Genomic DNA, 20,696 nt, shown 5'->3' with positions numbered 1-20,696 from the left:
CGTAAAACACAAAGGCTTCTAAGTGCATCAAGGTACCATTTTATAGTCTTTTCTCAGTACAAAATGATTGAATAGTAGCAAATCTGTCAGTCATTAACACGGTTTTAATAATTTTCTGTCTTAATATAAAAATGTTGTTTCTAAGCTGTGTACTAGCTGTAATTTATGGTGCAGTAGATTTGCAGTATTTCTGTCAGCGTTCTTAAACTTTGTCTTTCTTGATAGATTTAAAGACCATCCAACGCTAAATGATAGATATTTGTTGCTACATCTTCTGGGTAGAGGCGGCTTCAGTGAAGTATATAAGGTAAATCTGAAGTGGCAATCTGTGCTGTAATCTGAATCTGCAATGAAATCATGCAGTAAGCAGAATTTTAACACTTGTCTTCTCAACGGTGTGTGTGGTTGTGGAGGAAGAAGGGAGGACTAAGCACGTGTTGCATCTGGCTTGCATTAGACAGCAGGCTTGAGATTTTTAGGTTCTGCCCTTGTTCTCAGAGGTCAGGCTCCCTGTTAATTTAAGTTTGGAGAAAATGTTGCACCAAGTCTGCAAATTTTTTCAGGACAGAGAAGCAAACCACTTGTCTCTTCGAGTGCTACACACAAGGACCTTAAGGAGCGAAGTTTTATTGAGTATGGCATAGGAGGTCTGAACAGCACTGTAAATAAGAGAAAATAGCTCTGAGAAGAAGAGCAAAAGCTGCGTTTCCTGGGGGTAGAAGGGTTTTGGTATTTTTCTCTTGTGCCTTCATTTTACACTCTGAAGTAGCAAACTGGAGGGGTGTGTAGTCCTGGGACTTCCTTGGAACTGAGGACTACTTGTGTCTGCTCCTGCATGGCCGAGACCTGTGATACTTTGGTGCTTGCTATTTGGTTATTATGTTTAGAGCCTTTCCAGTTCTACACATTCCCCATGTTTACTCAGTACGTTTTGATTCATGTTGAATTTGGCTAGAATGAAAAGAATGATGCCAATGCAAATATTGGAAACTTCATGGTGATTTATCGTTTTGATGCAGTACAACAATAGATACCTAAACCAAGGGGACTAGACCCCTCAGGTAGTGAAAAAAGAGCATGAGCTGCATTTTTAAGTACCTTGAATTGCTCTTTGGAGGCTTTGCTGACTAAGGAGAAAGCCTTGGCTCCACAGAGAAAAGCAAGAGGGTATGGACGCTTCATACCTGACTGCGCTCAAGAGTTTTAGTTGTGTTATTAAAAAAAAGAAATGCTTAGCCCTAGTTTTCCAGGGTCTTGGCCATTCTATTAAGTATTAGGGAGTTAAATACACAACTTCTGAGGTGGACACAGTTTACCCATGTCTGCTTACAATAAGATTTTGCCCCATCCTATAAATTATTAGTTGTTGCTGCTCTCAGACAAGGGAAAAGATTTCTGTGTTTCTCCAAGAGTACAATTCCAGTGCTCCATTCTTTAAAGACTGCCTAAATAGCAAGAAGCTGGAGGGGGAAAAAAACACAGCATAAGATTTACACAGTTCTGCCATTGAATTCTCCAGCTTCTAAATAAGCTGAAACATTATGCTCCAAGATGGAGAGCTGAGCTACCAGCGTGAAACAAAGTATTGAAAATCCTCTGTATGTTCTGGGTTTATTTAACTGAGTGTAGAAAATGAGTTAGGTGGCTTGAGGGAATAATGGCAGGGTCTTTCCCAGAGTGATTAACTGTCTATATTTTGGTAATTTGGCCTTTCTGATCCCATTGTAGCTCTGGTGGTAAAATGTCAGAATAAATGCAGCATTAGTTAGATCCCATGGGGAAGGTCAGATCAAAGCACAGAATATTCAATTGTTTTCAGAGTTGCTTGGTTTCATTAGTGAAACTAATTACATCAAAATGTGGGTTTGCTCTTCACTCAGTATGTCGTAATGCTGATTTCCTGGGTGGGGATATTGGTTTGTTAGAGCTTGTCTGCTTTTGCAGTATTAACTTGAAGTTGTGATTCCTACTGATTTTCAGCTCTTCTCTCTGCAGGCATTCGATTTAACAGAACAGAGATATGTAGCTGTGAAAATACACCAGTTAAATAAAAACTGGAGAGATGAGAAGAAAGAAAACTATCACAAGTAAGTAAGGCTGTAAAGCACAGCCGTGTGTCTCCTGCATTTGGTTTTCTAGTGTCTCTGAACAGGCTGCCTTTTTTTCCTGTGTTTTGCCACGTTTCAAAAGCCACGCTCTGTCCCAGTAGCTACTTGCAGAAGTTATGGTCAGATTAGAAATGTTTTAAATGTGCACACAGGGTTTTGTGTAAGTACTGCCAGCACAAGGTTTTAAAGCAGCTACATCTCTGTGAAGAAGGCATTGAAATGGCTTCTTTTCGCTGAAATGTCAAAGGTTTGCTCTTGTGGGAAGCTGTTGTTCATGCCCATCTCCCAGGTACAGCCTGCACTGTGCTCCCTGAGAGCCTTTGCCTTCCCTTTGCTTCCTAGAATACTTAGGGTGATGAGGACTATATAGATGTCATGGCATAGAAGGGATGTACAGGAAACCATAGGTGTTGGTAACACTTGCTCCCTAGTGCCGTGGCTTATATAAACTCTGCAGAATGGCAGCCAGGCTTTCTCGACAGAGTTTCAAAGATAAAGTTGTGATCTTGCTTCCCTAACAAGTTATTAGACAAACTAAGCTGAATTTGAAGCCTGGAAACTGGGCTCTTGAGTATCTTGGAATTTTTCTAGAACTTGCTGATTTTTGCATTCAGCTATCTTGGATCCCTTAGCGATTTATTATGAGGTTATTCTATTTTGGCAAGCAGTACCATTAATCAAGGTCAGTTATTTTGTAGTATTGCCAGCGTTGGAGATGCACTCAGATTCTGTGGTTCTCAAGAACTGTTCCGCGCAATTCCGTGTTTGCTTGCCTTTTCTTAAGCTGCCTAAACAATGTGCATGGGTTGGATGGAAGTTGGACCGCTGCGTGGTATGTCTGGGTTTGCTATCTGCAGAACTTAGAATTAAGTCACTTTGTATGACTAATGCTCAAACTTGCCTATTTTCAGACATGCGTGTAGAGAGTACAGAATTCACAAAGAACTGGATCATCCTCGAATAGTTAAGCTATATGACTACTTTTCGCTGGATACTGACTCGTAAGTTATGTTGCTGTGTCCTTGGACTTGGTTTGGCCCATTCACTACAAACAAAGTATCTGGTCCCTTAAAACTTCCCAGGAGAGTCCAGAGAATCATAGAATCCTAGAATTGTCGAGGTTGGAAGGGACCTTTAAGATCATCTAAGTCCAACCATCAACCTAACTCTGATAAAAACCATCACTAACCCATGTCTCTAAGCACTATGTCAACCCAGCTTTTAAATCCCTCCGGGGATGGTGCCTCAACCCCTTCCCTGGGCAGCCCATTCCAAGGCTTAAGAACCCTTTCAGTGTCAAAATTGTTCCTAATCTCCAATCTGACCCTCCCCTGGGGCAACTTGAGGCCGTTTCCTCTTGTCCCATGGCCTGTTCCTTGGGAGAAGAGACCGACCACCCCCTGGCTACACCCTCCTTTCAGGGAGTTGGAGAGAGCAATAAGGTCTCCCCTCAGCCTCCTTTTCTCCAGGCTGAACCCCCCAGCTCCCTCAGCCTCTCCTCACAAGACTTGTGCTCCAGACCCCTCACCAGCTCCATTGCCCTTCTCTGGACCTGCTTCAGAACCTCAATGTCTTTTCTTGTGGTGAGGGGCCCAAAACTGGACACAGCTTTCGAGGTGGGGCCTCACTACAGTCTGTGACGTGTCCACACCAGTGTTACAGACTGTACTGCAGAGATATCTGAGGCAGTTTCAGCATAACACTGGTTTTCTAGAGACTCAAAGAAAACCTCACAAACCAGGATGCCGTATTATTTCAGATGTGGTGTTTTTCTGGTAAATCCTACTCTTTGTTGGCCTGGGCAAATGCCCCAGCTGATCCAGCTTTGTGCTTCTGGATCTAGCACTTAATGGGGGATCTCTGACCTTTGTACCATTGAGCATTGAGGACTCTGCTCCTGGTGGCTTATTTTTAGAAAGGGATTAATAGGCTGGAAGACTCTTAATTTAATATATTGACCAAATAGTTGAGTCTTACAGATAAGCAATAACAAAGTGTTCTGGTTTCTATCAAGTGCCTTAATTACAACGACTACTGTTTTGCCTTCAGGTTTTGTACAGTGTTAGAATACTGTGAGGGGAATGATCTGGACTTCTACCTGAAACAGCACAAGTTAATGTCGGAGAAAGAGGCACGATCCATTATCATGCAGATTGTGAACGCTTTAAAATACTTAAATGAAATCAAACCTCCCATCATACACTATGACCTTAAACCAGGTATGCTGTGCTGCTACTGACATGACTAAAGGTAATGGGTTATAAGTAACGTGGGGAGGTTTCCTGTGGTCAGACAGCAAAAAGGAGACAGGGCTGTCTGGGAAAACTAACTTGTAAAAAGAAAAAAATACTAAAATGCATAGAACATGCTGTGAAAAGGGTATTGTCTCCCAGAATTGCGACATAAAAGAGGAAATAACATTCTAGAAAAAGTAGGCTCCTTGTTCAGAGTGAGCCCTTGAACCACCAAGTGTCTGTGTTTGGTTTCTTAATGTTCTGCTTATATTCTTGCTGTTGAGAGCTTCTGTTATTGCTTCATAAAGGGTTCCCATAATTACTAGTGTGTTTCGTGTTCCCATTTTTCTGGCTTGTTCTTTCTGTAATCATCTGCCTGAAAATTTGGTGGCAGAAGTGAACTTGGAAGCACTCGGTTTCTCATACTGTGTGGCAGCTCATAAAGCTGGGGACATAGAGTTGAAGTGTGTGCTCAGTTCTGCCTTTGAATTCAGTAAGGTCCTCTCCAAATGTTGCTGTGGATTTCCCTTTATTATTAGGCAGAGTCACGAAGGGGAAAATGGAGGTGCTCTCTTTTGGGGTGCAGCGTACTGGCTGCACAGCTCTTTTCCTAGCCCAGTAAAATGCAAGCCATCTCTTTGGGCAGCTTTCCCTGGCTTGTCTCCCTTTGCTGGTGGCACTTCATCAGCATTGTGTAAGTGGTGTGTGATGTGGTTTATTGCATCAGCACGAGGAATCAGTACGGGAGGTGGTGCTGTTGCACTAGTTCTAGTGACCCTGTTTCTTCCCCCGGCTGCCGACTCTCCTGGTGCTGTGTGAGCACACTGCAGATCTCCTCCTAAAACTGTGATTCATCCACTGCCATCACGCAGCATTCTGCTGTTTCATTGTAGGCTTTGAGAAAAACACTCATCAAGATCCAACTTCTTGATGGATTTGTAAAAGCCTCTTGCCTGCCTAAGCAGCAATTGTCCTTTTCGAGCTTAGAAAGCCACTGGGGAGCTCTGCCAGGAAGGAGAGAGTTTCTGGCTGCTGAGAGGCCAGGGCAAGTCAGGACTTCTGGGCAGAATGACTCATAACTCTGTGTGTGTGTGTATTTCTCTCCTTAGTCCTCCTTTTTGACCTGCCTTTCCAACGGGACCTTTGGGAGGGGTCAAAACAGCAGGGGTGTCAAGCTCGTTTGGCTAATAGGGCTCAGAATCTGGAGGCTCCAAGTAATGTGGGGCCACTGGGTCATTCAAGGATGAGCAGATGAGTTCTAGCACTGGGTGGGAGCTGACTTGTCCCTGGAGCTCAGGGTACTGAGTGCTAAAACGTCTACCCCAGGCTGCTGCAGCTCACTGTGTAGCTTCCTTGTCCTCCCCTGCAGAGTGCCACAGTTCAGTGCAATTTTATTCTTGCTTTTTTTCCCTGCTAGATGTGTGTCCTAAGGGCCTGTTTTCTTCCTCTGTCTAGGTAACATTCTTCTAGTCAATGGTACTGCATGTGGAGAGATAAAAATCACAGATTTTGGACTTTCCAAAATCATGGATGATGACAGCTACAACTCTGTTGATGGCATGGAACTGACATCGCAGGGGGCTGGTACTTACTGGTAAGCGTCGCCTCGGGCACTTGCAACTTACAGATCAAGAACAGTTTATAAACAGCTTTGGAGTTATGTCAGCTCTGTATGTGCTGCCACAGCTTGAGACGCTGGAGGTTTGAGACCCTGGAAACTGCTCCCGTTGTCACACAGGTCCCTTTGAGGCTGGCAGCTTTTTACTTTTCAGTGGGTTAGTGTTTAGGTATTTGAAAACCATTTCTTATCCAAAGGGCCTGGTGAAAAACTGTGTAAGCCTCTGAGATAGCGAGCTCTGGAGTGGAGCTTGGCTGCTGTGTCACAGCCTGTAGTGGCACTAACAGTTTAAGCACGGAGGAGGAGGGATACTGTGCCTATTTGGAAATTCAGGTACATCAGGGAGATGAGAAGGTGAAAATCCATAGTTAGCTCTTACAAAAGATGTAAATCCCACAGTGCTGTCTGAAGACAGAGCTTCGCTTTCAAGTGAAAGATGCCATGTCTATGTCATGTGTCATGTCATGAGAAAGATGTTTTCAGCAATACTTGATCCTCAGTGCCAAGTGTTGTCATGGCATCACCCGTGGCTGAGAGCAAGACCTGCAGGAAGTGCCACTGAACGTGATTCTTAGACATTGCCCAAGCTGCAGGCTGTCACTAAGGGTAACAGATGTACAGGGACGTTTGTTAAGGCACTCAGTATTGCACAGGTTTGTTCCCTTCCTAAAAATGGAACTGGCTGTAGTTTGAGGGAGGCTGAGCGTCTCTGACTGGGATGTGGCATCTGGGGTTGTATTTCTAGAAATATGTATTTTGGCTCTGTGGTTCTATTGTGGAATTGTTGGCCAAGCCCTTTTAACAACAAATACCAGTCCTGAAGATAAAAGAAAATGGGATTGGTTTATGTGCTCTGCTGAAAAGAAACTCACTGTGCTGACTTGCTCAGACCATGAGCATCTGGAGAGTCCATGGGATCCCTGTTCCCAGAAGGGGAATGCTTTGACAATCTTGGCCCAAGGATGCACAGAAATGAAATAGGGTCCCTTGAGTCCCAAGCCAATATCTGATCACAGAACAGCTTGTTCCTGCCTTTCAAAATAAAATGATTGAAACTATTTGGAGATGCTGCTCATAAACTCCTCTCACTTCCTTCTAATCAGGTATTTGCCACCAGAATGTTTTGTGGTTGGGAAAGAACCTCCAAAGATTTCAAATAAAGTTGATGTCTGGTCAGTGGGAGTCATCTTCTACCAGTGTCTCTACGGCAGAAAGGTAAGAAGGTATTTTAACTCTTTTCGAAGTGGTAATTCCCAAACCTTTTGGGAGGCAGAGCTGGCTTCTGCTTCCTTCTGCTCCCCAGGCTCAGAAGGTGCTTCTGCTTTGTCTCCTTGCCATCAGTTCCAAGGCAGAGTCCGTGCTTAATGAAGTGGGGAGAGCTCATTAGGTGGTGTTTTGCTCTACATGACACTTCCTTCAAAAGCAATGTTCTGCGGAACATCTCTTTCCACTGGGCATGTTCCCACTGAGGCCATTAAGGGCAGGACAAGAGTATTGTTCAGAGCCAGACACTGAGGTTCCTGGTCTGGTGCTGTTTTGTGATGCTTTAGATGCACTCAGTCTTTGTTGAGCTGATACTGCTCGACAGCTGTGAGTGTTTTAGGGAAAAAAAAAAAAAAGGCAGGTACAAAGACCCTCTCTAGAAGTTTTTAGGAAGGCTTTTGGAAGGGAGAGGTTTGGATCAGGAAGAGGTGGTGTGTCATGAGAAAAGGTAATTTGTTTTTATGACAACAGAAGAAATAGGTTGGAGCAGGAAAAGGATTCCACCTACTCTTGTTTTCACGAGTCCTTGGTAACCAAGTGTTGTGAAAGCCTGGGCTGACAAACACGCTGTGTTGCTTGGTGGTGTCGGTCAGAGAAATGGTGGAACCAGCCCAGCAAAGAGCCAAGTGGGTGAATCTCCTGTCAGCTTAGATGAAGGCCCTGATGCACACCCTGAAGCTGAGCCACGAGGTCTGGAAGCAGGTGGAGATCCCTCCTGCGAGCCGGAGACACCCCAGACACGTTTCCACTTGGTCCCTTTTCCTCAGCTGAAGCGTAGGAGCAGCATGTCCTGCTCATCTGGCTGGAATCTGCCGCACCTTCACAGCGTTCGTGGCTTCTTGCCTGGAAAAATGTTGATGTCAAGTGATGATAAACAGTAGCGTTGCGGGTTTTTTAAGGCCTGTCATCAACCTTTAACAACTGTCTTCTGGTTTTTTTGGTAGCCCTTTGGTCACAACCAGTCACAGCAAGATATTCTGCAGGAGAACACAATTCTGAAAGCTACCGAGGTGCAGTTCCCTCCAAAGCCAGTAGTCACGCCAGAAGCAAAGGTAAATCCTTCTCACAGTGAGTTTGAGCGATCGGCACTGGCAGTTCCTTCCTCTTGGTTTCTTTAAAACCAGCAAGAAGCAGGTTTTTGCATCGTTGCAGTTGTCAGGCTGAGGATTGACCGGGGCGCAGCGTGTGCCTCTGCCTGTGCTTTCTCCTGAGCAAAGCTGAGCTCCTGGTGTAGGGGCCGGGCTGTCTCCGGGGTCACTGGGGAAGGAATTTCACCTCTGGGCTTGTCAGATGGGCCTTGCTCCATCTGTTAGAGGAAAGCTTCCCGTTTCTGTCCGGCTGCTAATTCTTGTTTTGCCTTTGGGGTGTCTGCAGGCATTTATCAGACGCTGTTTGGCCTACCGAAAGGAGGATCGGATAGATGTCCAGCAGCTGGCCTGTGACCCCTACTTGCTGCCTCACATCCGCAAATCTGTATCCACAAGCAGCCCAGCTGGAGCTGCAATTGCATCAACCTCTGGAACATCCAATAACAGCTCTTCAAACTGAGACACAGAGTAATAGGCCAAAAAACTGCTTGAGAAACCGGCAAAAAAGACTTTCGGAAACAGCTTTGGAATAGAGGAATCTGCAAGGGTCTCAAGAAACCTGTACCAGGTGCTTTTTTTCTCTTGCTTTTTTCCATCCATAGAGCATGACAACATCAACTCTCATCAAGAAAACCTTCGGCATCTAGGTCAAGCCGCGTGGATAGGAGATGGCTTGAGGTTTATCCTGTTAATGACCACAAAGGGTGGCTGCTCTGAGCAAGGAGGGGAAACTCAAGAAAATACACACACAAAAAAAAAAAAAAAAAAGACATGGTTCCATGTACTGTGAACTTCTGAACATGCAGCCTTGGGGAATCCAGGACGCCGTGTGTGCTTCATATGAAGAATGTGGACTTTGGAAAAAAAGACTGGGCTAGTCCAGTGTTGATATTTAAACATTGTTCTTTTTCTTTTAATAAAGTTTAGGTAACATCTCCTGAAAAGCTCGAAGCACCAAGGTTCAGCTGGGGATGGTATATGACTCTTTGCCCTTTGGAGGGGAAAAAAGTTGATCCTGCCTGTTCATGGCACTAGAGTTAGTGTTTTACCCCTAATTAATTTCAGTTTTTTAAAATAACAATTTTTTGGAAGAAAACAGTTTTCTGGTCTCAAAGTGAAACCCATATTAGCAGGTTTATGGCAGTGTTTGTTCTGTGGATGGTGCAGCTTTCTGCTCCCTTGGGGTGGCCTCTGAGGAATAACTCACCTTCTCAGGAGGGCGGTGAAGCCCAGGGGAGAAGGGGCCTGCAGAGATCTCCTGTGATCAGAGTGGCTCACAGCTCAGGCTGCCACCAGGTTTTCGGCCGCTGCTCCATAGCGGTCTCAACGGTTGCACCTTTTTAATTTATTTGAAGTGCTGTTCTTTTTTTGAAAACACACCCCGACGTGTTCACGACGTGCTCTCTGTGCTCGTGAGCCTGATCTCTGCTGACTGTTGAAAAGGCAGGCAGCGAAGGGGAAAGGATGGGAGCAGGGCTCAGCTGATCACAGGTGCGGTACCGTACGTGTCTTGTTCAAGTTATAAAAATCTGAAGCTGAAGATTTGGCTGCTCTTCTCAGTTAGGTGACCTGGCAGCAAAGCTTCATCTCTCCCTTAACGCTTTTCCTTTTTAAAACTTACTGACTTTCCTAACTCGTTGCTGTCGCTGCGTCTGATTTCAAATGAGAGGGAAGGAGATAATGTTCTTGAAGGGAGCGAACGCTCTTTAGTTGTTGGGTTTGTCTCCCTTCTGTAATCTGCCTGCAGGGGTCTTACACCTTCAGCTGGAGCCTGCCCGCTGTGAAACGCAAGCCTCTTGTCCCCACTCTGCCCCCTTTTCCCCCCGCCTCGAAGGAAAAACTGAAAACACACGCGAAAAGCACAGCACTTGAACATGTGGCAGCCAGGTTGGAGTGCTCCTAACATGTGGCAGGAGTTCAGAGCCAGAAATATTTAAAGATGCAGTGTTGGAGAGCGAGGTTTGCCTGGGGAGGGAGCAGAGCGGTGCACGACCGCCCTTTGGGGGGTTGTTTAAAAAACAAAATTCCCCTGTGCACACTTTGTAAGCCGGTACCCAGACACTGGTGTCTCTGTGTGGCACCTCCGGGGCTGTTCCTGCAGCACCTGGGCTGCTGGGGACACTCCGCACCCGAATGGTGATCTCATGGCAAGTGATGTTCTCCATCATGCACTTCTAGAGAGAACTGCTGCTTGTCTGCCTTACTGTAAGCCATCCTCTGCAAATATTATGCTTAAACCCAATCAGGAACTTTTGATCTGCTGAAAGATGGAAGAGTCTGTTGAACTTAAGCAATGGACCTGGGAAGCAGAGAACTCTGCCGCTTTCATTTTTTTTTATTACTCTTTTTGTAGTGACTCTTGGGCTTTTAATTGGATGTATTCACTTGCAGCTGCATTAAGGTGGTCTCTAAACTGTAGCGTTTTAAACAAAGCAAAGAAATACTGCATCTTTAAATCCTCAGCCATAATTCCTTAGCCCTTTCCATCCCTGCTGCTCTATTCCAGAAGTTAACTGTTTCGCAAGCAGCGCTTCGACGTGTCTATTCAGCCTCTGTCAGGCGAAATCAGGGTTGATGCTTCATCCCATTTGCTGAAACTGATGATTCGGTGTCTGTCCGCAGCGGGGAGAATTCTAAAAGGGTTTTTTCTATCCCGGTCCCGTTGTTTCTTGGACATAACAGTGTGTGCTATCTCTGTGGGTGTGATTAGTTTTTGTGTCAGATGCATTTATTCCTGCTGTGCGACACCCATCCAGGGGCCTGGGGACAGCCCTGCCCTTTCCCTGGGGCTGGTGGCAGTGAAGAACCCTGCTAGAATTCTGGCTGCGACGCTTCCTTGTTAATATGGGTTTCACTTCCAATAACAGACCCTATTGCCACACTGTTCATTTACTTAAAGAAAAGTGTATGAAGAATTTGTAACTTAAAACCAGGCCAGACTGTTTTGGCTCTACCCAACAGATGAGACATGGATATTAAAATAAGTTTTAAGAAACTGATTTGCCTGGCTCTCACTGTTTTGCTCTTTGTGGCGTTGGCACGAGCTCTCTTGCAGTGGCTGCGGAGGTGACACGGGGCAAGATGAGGAAGGATGGAGGATGGTTGCATTCAACAGCTCAGAGCACTGAGATCTGTTCATCTGAGGTGGGAATCGCTGCAAATTACCTTGTGTTACTTAATTACTGGCATCGCTCTTGTTCGGGAAGACAGAGTCACATCCAAGGTGGGTTTGTCCCGTGTCAGTAGAGTAGCAGCTGCCTTAAGAAGGACACAAAAAACACCTTTTTCATCTGTTGATGAAAATTGATGTTGAACTCCTGTGCCCTGGCCAGCTGTGCCGAGCCGGTGGCCGCTCCCCAGCCCCTGGGGCTCCGATCTCAGTCACCCAGAATAACCACGTTGAGCAACGATGAGAAACTCAGCTCGTTAATTTATGGCTGAGTCTTGTCAGCTTTAAAAACATACAATAGAAAACGAAAGAGGACCTTGGCAGCTGAAGATGTGGAGTCTGCTTATATCTGGACTAATAACCAGGGAGTGCTGGTTTGCGTGCCCAGCTCCTCCGCAGGCGTCTCCCACCCTCTGTGTGGGGCATCCCCCCCCCAAAATGGGCTGGTACCTGCCCTCCAGGGCCTGGTTCCTCCCCGGGAAGAGTTTGTGGGGATCAGGGTTTCTCTGCAAACCTGACGTCACCCTGGCTGGGCTTTAACTTCAAGTCAGCTTTCGGCTGAGGGCGAGTGAAACCGAACACCGCGAGCAGCTCGGCTCCCTCCCCGCTGCTGAAACTCATTAGTTTTTTGGCCCCCTGTGCCAGTTTTGGATGATGCGACGCAGATTTGGGCAGGGGGAGGCGGTGGTGAAGGCACAAGCATCCTGCGGTGGCGGCGGTGGGACCCCCAGGGCCAGGTACCCCCCAGGCACGTGTGGGGTGGCCGGGAGAGGGGACACAGATGGGATGATGCTCTCAGCTCGGTGCCAGCAGGAATGAGATGGACTGAGGGGCTGCCTCCCTGGATGCTTCGTCGGGAGCCACGCTCTGAAATGAGCTGCCTTCTGCCAAATGGGCCAGCCCCGCTTCGTTTTGTGACCTGGAAAAGCCTCCACGTGAGGTTTGCTACCGCTGCCAGTGTCTCCCTGGGGTTTGCTGCTGGAGGATGTTCTCTTCTGGGTGCTCCACCAGCCTGGCTCAACCAGCCTTGACTTTAAACCTTCTCACTCCTGGCGTGGAGGGGGGAGAGGAGACTTTGCAGCGTGTGGAAGTGGGACCCACAAGGGCCGCAAGGATGATCAAGGGGATGGAGCACCTCTGCTACGAGGACAGGCTGAGGGAGCTGGGGTTGTTCAGCCTGGAGAAGAGGAGGCTCCGGGGAGACCTAATAGCAGCCTGCCAGTACCTGAAGGGAGCCTACAGGAAGGCTGGGGAGAGCCTGTTTAGAAAGGCCTGCAGTGACAGGACGAGGGGCAATGGCTTCAAGCTGGAGGGGAACAGATTTAGACTGGAGATGAGGAGAGGGTTCTTCACTGTGAGGGTGGTGGAGCACTGGAACAGGTTGCCCAGGGAGGTGGTTGAGGCCCCTTCCCTGGAGATATTCAAGGAGAGGCTCGACGAGGCCCTGGGCAACCTGGTCTAGTTGGGGGTGTCCCTGCTGACTGCGGGGGGGTGGGACTAGATGGGCTTTGGAGGTCCCTTCTGGCCTGGACCATTCTATGATTCTATGACCCTGCGCAGCCCTGGCTCCCACCCAGCCCAGAGGTGCCTTTTCTACCAGATGGTGATGGATCTTTTGCACCCACATCCTGAATTTCCACCACCGCACGTGGCTGTGCCCACAGCATCTGCTTCCCCCTGGCCCCACAGCGCTGCCCTCGGGGGCACCCCACGGCCCTCGCCCTGGGTGGGGGCGAGAGGCCAAGCAAACACGGGGCCGCTCGGCCTCCCCTCGCCACGTTTCACACCCAGGAACAGGCGTCTTGGCCACAAGGACACTATTGTCTGCGCCGAGCGGGGGCCGGGGCTGGGACACGCTCTGGTTTCATGCATTAACTGCCTGGGGGGGCCAGGGGTGGGAGAAGCCGCCGGCGCGTGCTGTCTGGTGAGGGGCCGGGCGCTGCCGCCAGCGCCGCACGCTCCTCCGCGCTCCTCTTCCCTCCCAGCCCCACATCCCAGACTCTTTTCAGTGGTTGCCAGTGAGAGGACAAGGGGCAACGGGCACAAGTTGGAACATAAAGGGTTCCACTTGAATATGAGGAAAAACTTCTTCACAGTGAGGGTGGCAGAGCCCTGGAACAGGCTGCCCAGGGAGGGTGTGGAGTCCCCTTTGGAGATTTTCAAGACCCGCCTGGATGCTCCTGAGTAACATGCTCTGACAAGCTCTGGGCAATCCTGCTTCAGCAGGGGAGTTGGACTAGATGATCTCTATGGTCCCTTCCAACTCTAAAAAATTCAGTGAAATTCAGTGAAATCCTGCTGTGGGATGGGGTTGCTGCAGCCTTTCTTCTCCCTCCATCCTTTGGCTGGAGCTGGGTGTTTCTATTGCTCTGTTGCTCCTGGTTTCCAAGCACCATCTGGGTCAGCGCTGGGGGTGCTGGGTGCTTCCAGCTGATCTGGTAAAGCCTAAAACTAGAGGTTGGCCACCACTTGCTCCACCAGCGTGTGGGATGAGCCTCACCATCCCACAGGCAGCCCTGACTGCTCTCCCATCGCTGATACTTGGGCTGCAGGGGCAGGGCGGAGGGATGCAGTGGTCCAGATGGAACTAAAAAAGGGATGGGTGGATGGATGGATGGATGGATGGATGGATGGATGGATGGAGCTAAAAATGCAGGGATGCTGTGGGGAGCAGCAGGGTGAAGACGGGGAGACTTGGCCTTGCATGCTGGCCAGATCTCCCATTCCCAGGGAGTTCAGATGGTGGGTGTATAAGGTGCTTGGCTCCGTTTACATTCATAGGAAGGAGAAATCCAGCTCTGCTCAGCCCTGTCCTCTCTTGACCAAAGCCGCCGGCTGCGCAGGAGCCACGAGCTCGCGCTGGCCGGGCTCCACGGGACACGGGCTGCCGTGTCGGCAACCTCCTCGCTCTTGGCCCGGCTCAGCTTTGCATCAAGTTCAGGGCTCAAAACCTGCTTTGTTCAGCATTGGCTCATCCCGGCTCCTGCTAATCCCGAAAATCCACCCGCTCGCACCCAAGCGCAGGAGACCAGCTGGGATTGATGCCAAAACCCCTCCAAGGCTAAAGGGACCAAAAGGAGATGGTGAGGGACGGAGGTGTCTGTGGCTACAAGGTGAGGCAGTGATGGAGGTGGAAAGTGAAGCATCTAGGGCCGACTACGTGGCCACTGGATCACGCTGCTCCTGCTGGAAGGGGCCTGGGGACAGGGTGGGAGCTCTGCTCCCCGCTCCCATCCCTGCATCCGGCGGGAGGAAGATGCAGTTGGGGATGTGTTGTCCTTCCCCACTCTCGAGCTGCCCTCCCTCCCTCCCTCCCTCCCTCCCTGCTCCTCGACCCGCCGCTGCTAATTTGCTCTTGAGTCATGCGGAGAAAGTGTTTTTCTAAAAGGCGAATTTCTTGCTGGAATTCCTCGCTGCCCCTTTTTCCAGCAGCCCTGGGGAGGAAGGAAGGAGAAGGCATCGGGCTGGAAGGGCAGCGCTGCTCCCCGGGCAGCCCCCGGCCTCTTCTCGCCCCCGCGGCGGAAGGGCAGGGATCTCGGCGCTGGCCCTCCCAGGGCTGGAGCGCCCTGAAATTCCTCGTGGCAGCTTTTGAGCGAGCACATCTGGTTTTAATAAATTATTTGCAGCTTGAACTTGCCTGACTTTTAAGGGCTGCAGAAGAGAGAGCAGCAAAAAGCCCCGAGAGCTGCAGCGCGGGGCACCCACAAAGGGACCCCCTGTGAGGCGCTGGGAGCGAGGGGGTGTTGGGGAGGGATTTGGGGAGGGGGTCGAGGCTGATTGAACCCCTGGAGGGACCCCAGCAGCTGACAAAGCCCTGTCTGCTTCTTGCAAGAGCCGAGGGGATGGTCGGTTTGGAGGCAGGGAAACGGCCCTTCTTTTTGGCTGGGATCCTTCTACCCGCAGCTGGGTGTCGAGTGGAGCTGGGGCTTATCTTAAATACTGAGTTTCTGCACTCGGGCGAGGAGCACGGGGAGTAAACTGCTGTGTAGGGGATGGTGCCTCCCCGACACCCCCTGGCTCCGTGGAGCCCTGGCCACCAAACCTGAGACCCCCCCCAATCCCCGAGCTGAACCCTCGGCGCCCAGGGAAAGCCATACCCTGGGGAAACCATCAGTGTCACCCCATGGCCACCAACATGCCCGGGGCTGGAGGAGCTGAGCCCCCAACACGGTGTCCCCAGGCTCATCCTCGGAGGGAAGGCTGCAAATTCACTTTGGGGCCGAGTCCCCTGCCGTACCCCGTGCGGAGGGATGTGCTGAGCCCTGTGTCCCAGCGAGGGGGCTGCTCACCACCCCTCTTTCTGGCTCTGGGTGGGGGGGAAGCCCTCTCCATGGCCATCCCCCGCCTGTCTCCAAGGGGTGGGGAGCGACGTGGCCTTTCCCTGCCGCCGGCGCGGGGGAGAGAGGAGCCAGCAGACGCCGAGACGGCCTCTTCCCTCAGCAGTGACCTCAGCGCGGCGGCGGCTGCCAGGTGGGTGTTGATCTTGGCCTGGCCGGTGCCGTTCGGGGGCCAGGATGAGGCCGGGGCGACGCGGACGGAGGGGCTGAGCTCGTGGCCCAACCTGGCAGGTGTTGCCCATCCCCAAAGCGAAGCCCCCAGCACCAGCAGCCCCCCGACAGCCACTGCCTGTAGGGCAGGGCTTTGAGCTCCAGCGCTGCCCCCATGGAGCCCCTCATCCCACCAAGAGCCACCAGAGGTGAGGGACATACCTGGAAGAACACAATCGAGCAGGATGTGCAGCATCCTTGTTGGATACGGTACCCCCGTGTCCTCCTCAGGCTCTAAAATTAGACCCTTTGGACCCTCTGGTCCTCAGAGGTGGCTGGTGGGTTGGTAGAGATCCTTCCTGCAGAGCTTCTGCCCTTGAATCTGGTGCTCTCCTGGTCCCCAGGTCCCCAAATCCCATCCTGTAACACCTCTGACACCAGCAAACACTAAACATGCCCCGTATCAGCCTGAAACTCTGTAACTGGTGGGGTGCTGGGTCCCACAGCTCATTAGCACCGTTTATTTTCCAACCAGTGGGAAGCTGGGCATCCCCCATTGACCCGTTCCCTGCCAGTGCTCCCGACCAGGACAGACCTGTGGCCAAAGGTGGGCGATTGCCACGGATCCACCTCCACAAATACTTTCCAAATCCTTCTGCAGGGTGACTTTCACTCGAGCTGACGCGGTTTCCCCCTGTCCCACTGCAGCCCCTCCACTGTCCCCATCCCCATCCACTACGTTCCTTTTCGCGTTTATTATAAAAGATACAAATATTAACAAATAGCATTTATTTTTCCAACTAGGGGACAGACACAGATGCTCTGACTGCGGGGATCGGCCGCAGACACTGGATGTCCCAAGTGCTGGCCAAACCCAGGACAAACCCATCGCTCCCATCCCTCGCCCGGGTGCAAAGAGCTCTCGGGGGAGCTGGGCCGCGGCGCGGGCGTCCGTCCGTCCATCCATCCATCCATCCCCTGCACGCAGCCGCCTCCCCTCGTCTGGCAGCGACTCGTTAGGGCCAGAGAGGTCAGACAGCTTGGAAACATCCCAGGGGAAGGGAAAAATGCATTTCCTCCCGCTGCGCTCCGACGAGTAGCAACTGAACTGGTACTAAACTGGATTAGGAGGAGAGATAGATGAGGAGCTGTTGGCCCACACTGGGGGAATTAATTATTAGGAAGTGCTAATTATCTTCTAATCACGGGACCTCCCAGGCATGGGATAAGCCAGGCCAGGAGGCAGCGATGCTCCGTGGGATCTGAAGCCTTTCGGCTCTGCTGTGTCCCCTGCTTTGGATGGAATTCCCCTCCAAGAAAGGGATGTGGGGTTTGTTTGGGATGGATGGAGGGTCCCACTTATGGGACTTCACGGTTCCATCACGTCCAGCTGCTGGTGCCTCAGTGGGTGGGATCCCCCAGGAGTGGTCTCCAAGGGTTACGGGACCTCCCAGGCATGGGATAAGCCAGGCCAGGAGGCAGCGATGCTCCGTGGGATCTGAAGCCTTTCGGCTCTGCTGTGTCCCCTGCTTTGGATGGAATTCCCCTCCAAGAAAGGGATGTGGGGTTTGTTTGGGATGGATGGAGGGTCCCACTTATGGGACTTCACGGTTCCATCACGTCCAGCTGCTGGTGCCTCAGTGGGTGGGATCCCCCAGGAGTGGTCTCCAAGGGTTAGGGATGGGAGAGAGGAGCTGGGCAATCCCCTCTTCTCCCTGGGGGGCAGCCCCCCCCGCCATGTCCAGCCACGGAGGGCGAGCGAGGTTGTTCTCCCGGCGCTGCCTCAATTAAAAAATAATCCCTGGCTTAATAAACCCAACAGCCCAGATGCTGATGTGCTTAATTGGGGCCCCCCGCCCGGAGGGTTTGCATCCCCAAAGCCTGTCCTGGCACCGGTCTGCAGGTCCTTCCTGCCTTGCTGGGAAACAACGGATTCATTTATTTTCACAAGAGCAGGCAAACACCACGTGGCTGGGGCTTTACACGTGTGTGTCCCCCCCCCCACCACGTGCCGTCTCGGGGCCACATCCTGCTCCCCGCTCGAGGGAGCACTGCCATCATCTTGGCTTGATGAAAAGCATTGTTTCGGCTGAATTTTGCAGGGCAGAGTCTGCCTCCCCCTGCCCAAATCCCTGGAGAGCTTCAGGAGGTGAGGCTCCCGCATCCTCAGGGATGCTCCCGTGGGATGGACACCCTTTCTGCACCAGTACAACCAAATCTTTGCACCGTGCCACGTTGCTACACCACAGGCAAGGCCAAGGGAGCAGCTGGACCCTTCCAGCCACCAGGGAAAGGATGAGTTTGCTGCTTTTCAGGTGGGTCTGAGCACAGCCCTTGAGTGTGGGGACACAGAGCAGGCACCAGCCTGTGCTGCTCCCCCGGGGCTTCCCAGCAAAAGCCTGAGCAAAAAAAGCTCAATGTATCCAACCTGGGTCCCACCACACCTCCTGATATTCCATCCCCACCTCTCAAAGCTTTCTTGCTTGCTCCAGAAACCGAGCAGAACTGGCTCTGCAGCGCGATGCCCAGGTGAGCCAGCGCCTCACTGCTCAATGCCATTTTCTCCTCCCGGGTTTCAGGGATTTCACAGAATCAGGGAATTGTTGAAGTTGGAAGGGACCTCTAGAGATCATCCAGCCCAACTCCCCTGCCAAACCAGGGCTGCCCAGAGCACATCACTCAGGAGCATCCAGGTGGGGCTTGAAGATCTCCAGAGAAGGGGACTCCACACCCTCCCTGGGCAGCCTCTGCCAGGGCTCTGCCACCCTCCCCCCAAAGAAGTTCTTCCTTCTCTCAACCTTTCCTCATAAGGGAGATGCTCCAATCCCTTAATCATCTTTGTTGCCCTGGGGCTTTTATTTGGCTCAAGCAAAGAGTGAATCCCCTCCAGGTGCCTCGTCTGGCCCGTTACCCCCAGCCAGAGCTCCAGGAGGAGGGGAGCACCTGAGCTATTTTGGGGCTGATATTTTTGAAGGTGTGAAATGGCTTTTAGCACCAGAGAAACCCCCAGAGTAGGGATGCGTGGTGCCCGCGTGGCTCCCGTGGCAGTGGGCATCCTCGCACAGGGACACACAGCCCGATGGCCGTATGAAGCCCAGAAAATGCTGATTTCCAGCATTTTCCACACAGGCTGCCTTCTTCACACGGCTTTCAGGGCCGGGCAGCCCTGCCTAGACGGGAGGTGAGGAAAAAAAAAATTAAAAAATTATTTAAAAGTTTTTAAAAGCCTTTTCTATTCAGCTCTTGACTATGGGATAGATCCACACGGGCAGAATCCCGGGAAGCTGGAGGCAAGAGACCGCTCTCCAGGCAGGGTTGGTGGGTGGAAGGTGCCATGAAGTCCCGGCGGAGAAGAATGTTTTATTGAGGTAAAATAATAATTTGACAGAGTTCAATAAATTGGATGGAATTTAATGAACTTCGACAGTTGTTAAGATTCAACGAGTTTGATGACAAGGTTCACCTTATTAATTACTGCATAGAAGAAACATAGAAAGGAAAATTGAGTTAGAGTCGAGTTAGATGGATTCACCCAGAGACCAAAGGGTGAGGAAGACCCTCCCGTTGAGTCAGGAGGTTTGGAGTGGACCCCCTCGTTTCCTTCTGATGGATCCGAGGTGCAGTAAGTAGGTCCAATCTTCCTCTCAGACTTGGACAAGGGTTTATGTCTAATGGAATTATCTCTACAAAGTTTATACTAATTAATATTGAGTAGCTACATGGATTAGTGATGTTTCATTAGTATTAATTTAGCACGTTATCAGTCACTTACCCAGGATCTGTCTGGAGGAAGGGATCTCCCCGCCTTGGGCAAAGAAGGAGCTCTCGGTCTGGGGTGAGGGATATCAAACCCTAGAGGTGTCTCTGCATGAGGGGGGAGTCACTGGGTGTGTGGGGCTCAAACTGGGCCCATCCTGATGGTAATATCTGTAGAGTGAAGCCGTTGGCTGCTCGTCAATGGTGTAGATAAGATAGATGTTTTCATTTCAGCTCTGCTATCTTGTTCCGTACTTTGGTGATCTTGCATTTTGGGTTTCAAAACCACCTTCCTGAGGCACCTTCACTCCCTTGCACAGGAGCCAGGCTCTCCAGCTCGCAGTTGACCACAGGAACGAGGGGTCTATTGCTCCTTGGTCTTCCCAAACCAACCTACAGCAAGGGGTCAAGTGTGTCCATCAGAAACCAGCTGTGTCCAGAGGTGATACAGGAGCTGCCCAGCTTCCGCAGGGATGGATGGAGGAAGATTCAGCTGGTGTTTCATCCAATCACCCAGAGGTGCCACCCAAAATGTGCAGTGGCAGCTCATGGCAGCCCTTGGCTTCTCTCACTGGTGGAGGTGGACTCCCACACAGAGGTCCCGGGCCACAGAGAAGGTTCTCACTCACAGCTCAGTGAGACCCAATGGGGTTGGTGGCACCGTGGGCATCTCTCACGCACCCTCGGGGACATGAGGGCCACCTGGGGTCCAGAGGGGTGCTGCGTGGGCCTTCTGTGAGGGAGCCAGCCCTCCCCAGGGCTTTGCAGGGATGCGCTGGCCATCCTGCAAAGCCTCTGCTTCATCCCCAAATCCCACCATCACCCCCAAATCTTTACCCCAAACCTCTCCTCCATTCCCAAACCCCACTTTCACCCCCAAACCCATCAACCCCAAATCTTTACCCCAAACCCCTCCTCTATTCCCAAACCCCATCTTTATCCCCAACCACACCTTCATTCCCAAACCCCACCA

At 50.8% G+C, this 20,696-nt stretch overlaps 1 protein-coding gene across 4 annotated transcripts in view; it reads left to right on the top strand.

Moving 5' to 3' along the window:
• The window catches only part of TLK2 (tousled like kinase 2), a 44,381-nt gene extending 33,071 nt beyond the window's left edge, over positions 1 to 11,310 (top strand). For all 4 annotated transcript variants that reach the window (XM_014956551.1, XM_014956554.1, XM_014956553.1 and 1 more), the window contains 8 exons: positions 226 to 307; positions 1,996 to 2,087; positions 3,020 to 3,109; positions 4,158 to 4,327; positions 5,798 to 5,936; positions 7,064 to 7,175; positions 8,168 to 8,275; positions 8,598 to 11,310. In XM_014956551.1, the coding sequence (XP_014812037.1) occupies positions 226 to 307; positions 1,996 to 2,087; positions 3,020 to 3,109; positions 4,158 to 4,327; positions 5,798 to 5,936; positions 7,064 to 7,175; positions 8,168 to 8,275; positions 8,598 to 8,771 (967 nt within the window). In that variant the 3' untranslated portion in view covers positions 8,772 to 11,310. The remainder of the gene's footprint in view (positions 1 to 225; positions 308 to 1,995; positions 2,088 to 3,019; positions 3,110 to 4,157; positions 4,328 to 5,797; positions 5,937 to 7,063; positions 7,176 to 8,167; positions 8,276 to 8,597) is intronic.
• Positions 11,311 to 20,696: the final 9,386 nt, after the last annotated feature.

The sequence above is a fragment of the Calidris pugnax genome, unplaced genomic scaffold, assembly GCF_001431845.1.
Source record: "Calidris pugnax isolate Ruff unplaced genomic scaffold, ASM143184v1 scaffold167, whole genome shotgun sequence".
Lineage (NCBI taxonomy): Eukaryota > Metazoa > Chordata > Aves > Charadriiformes > Scolopacidae > Calidris > Calidris pugnax.
This window is presented reverse-complemented; position numbering and strand designations above follow the sequence as displayed.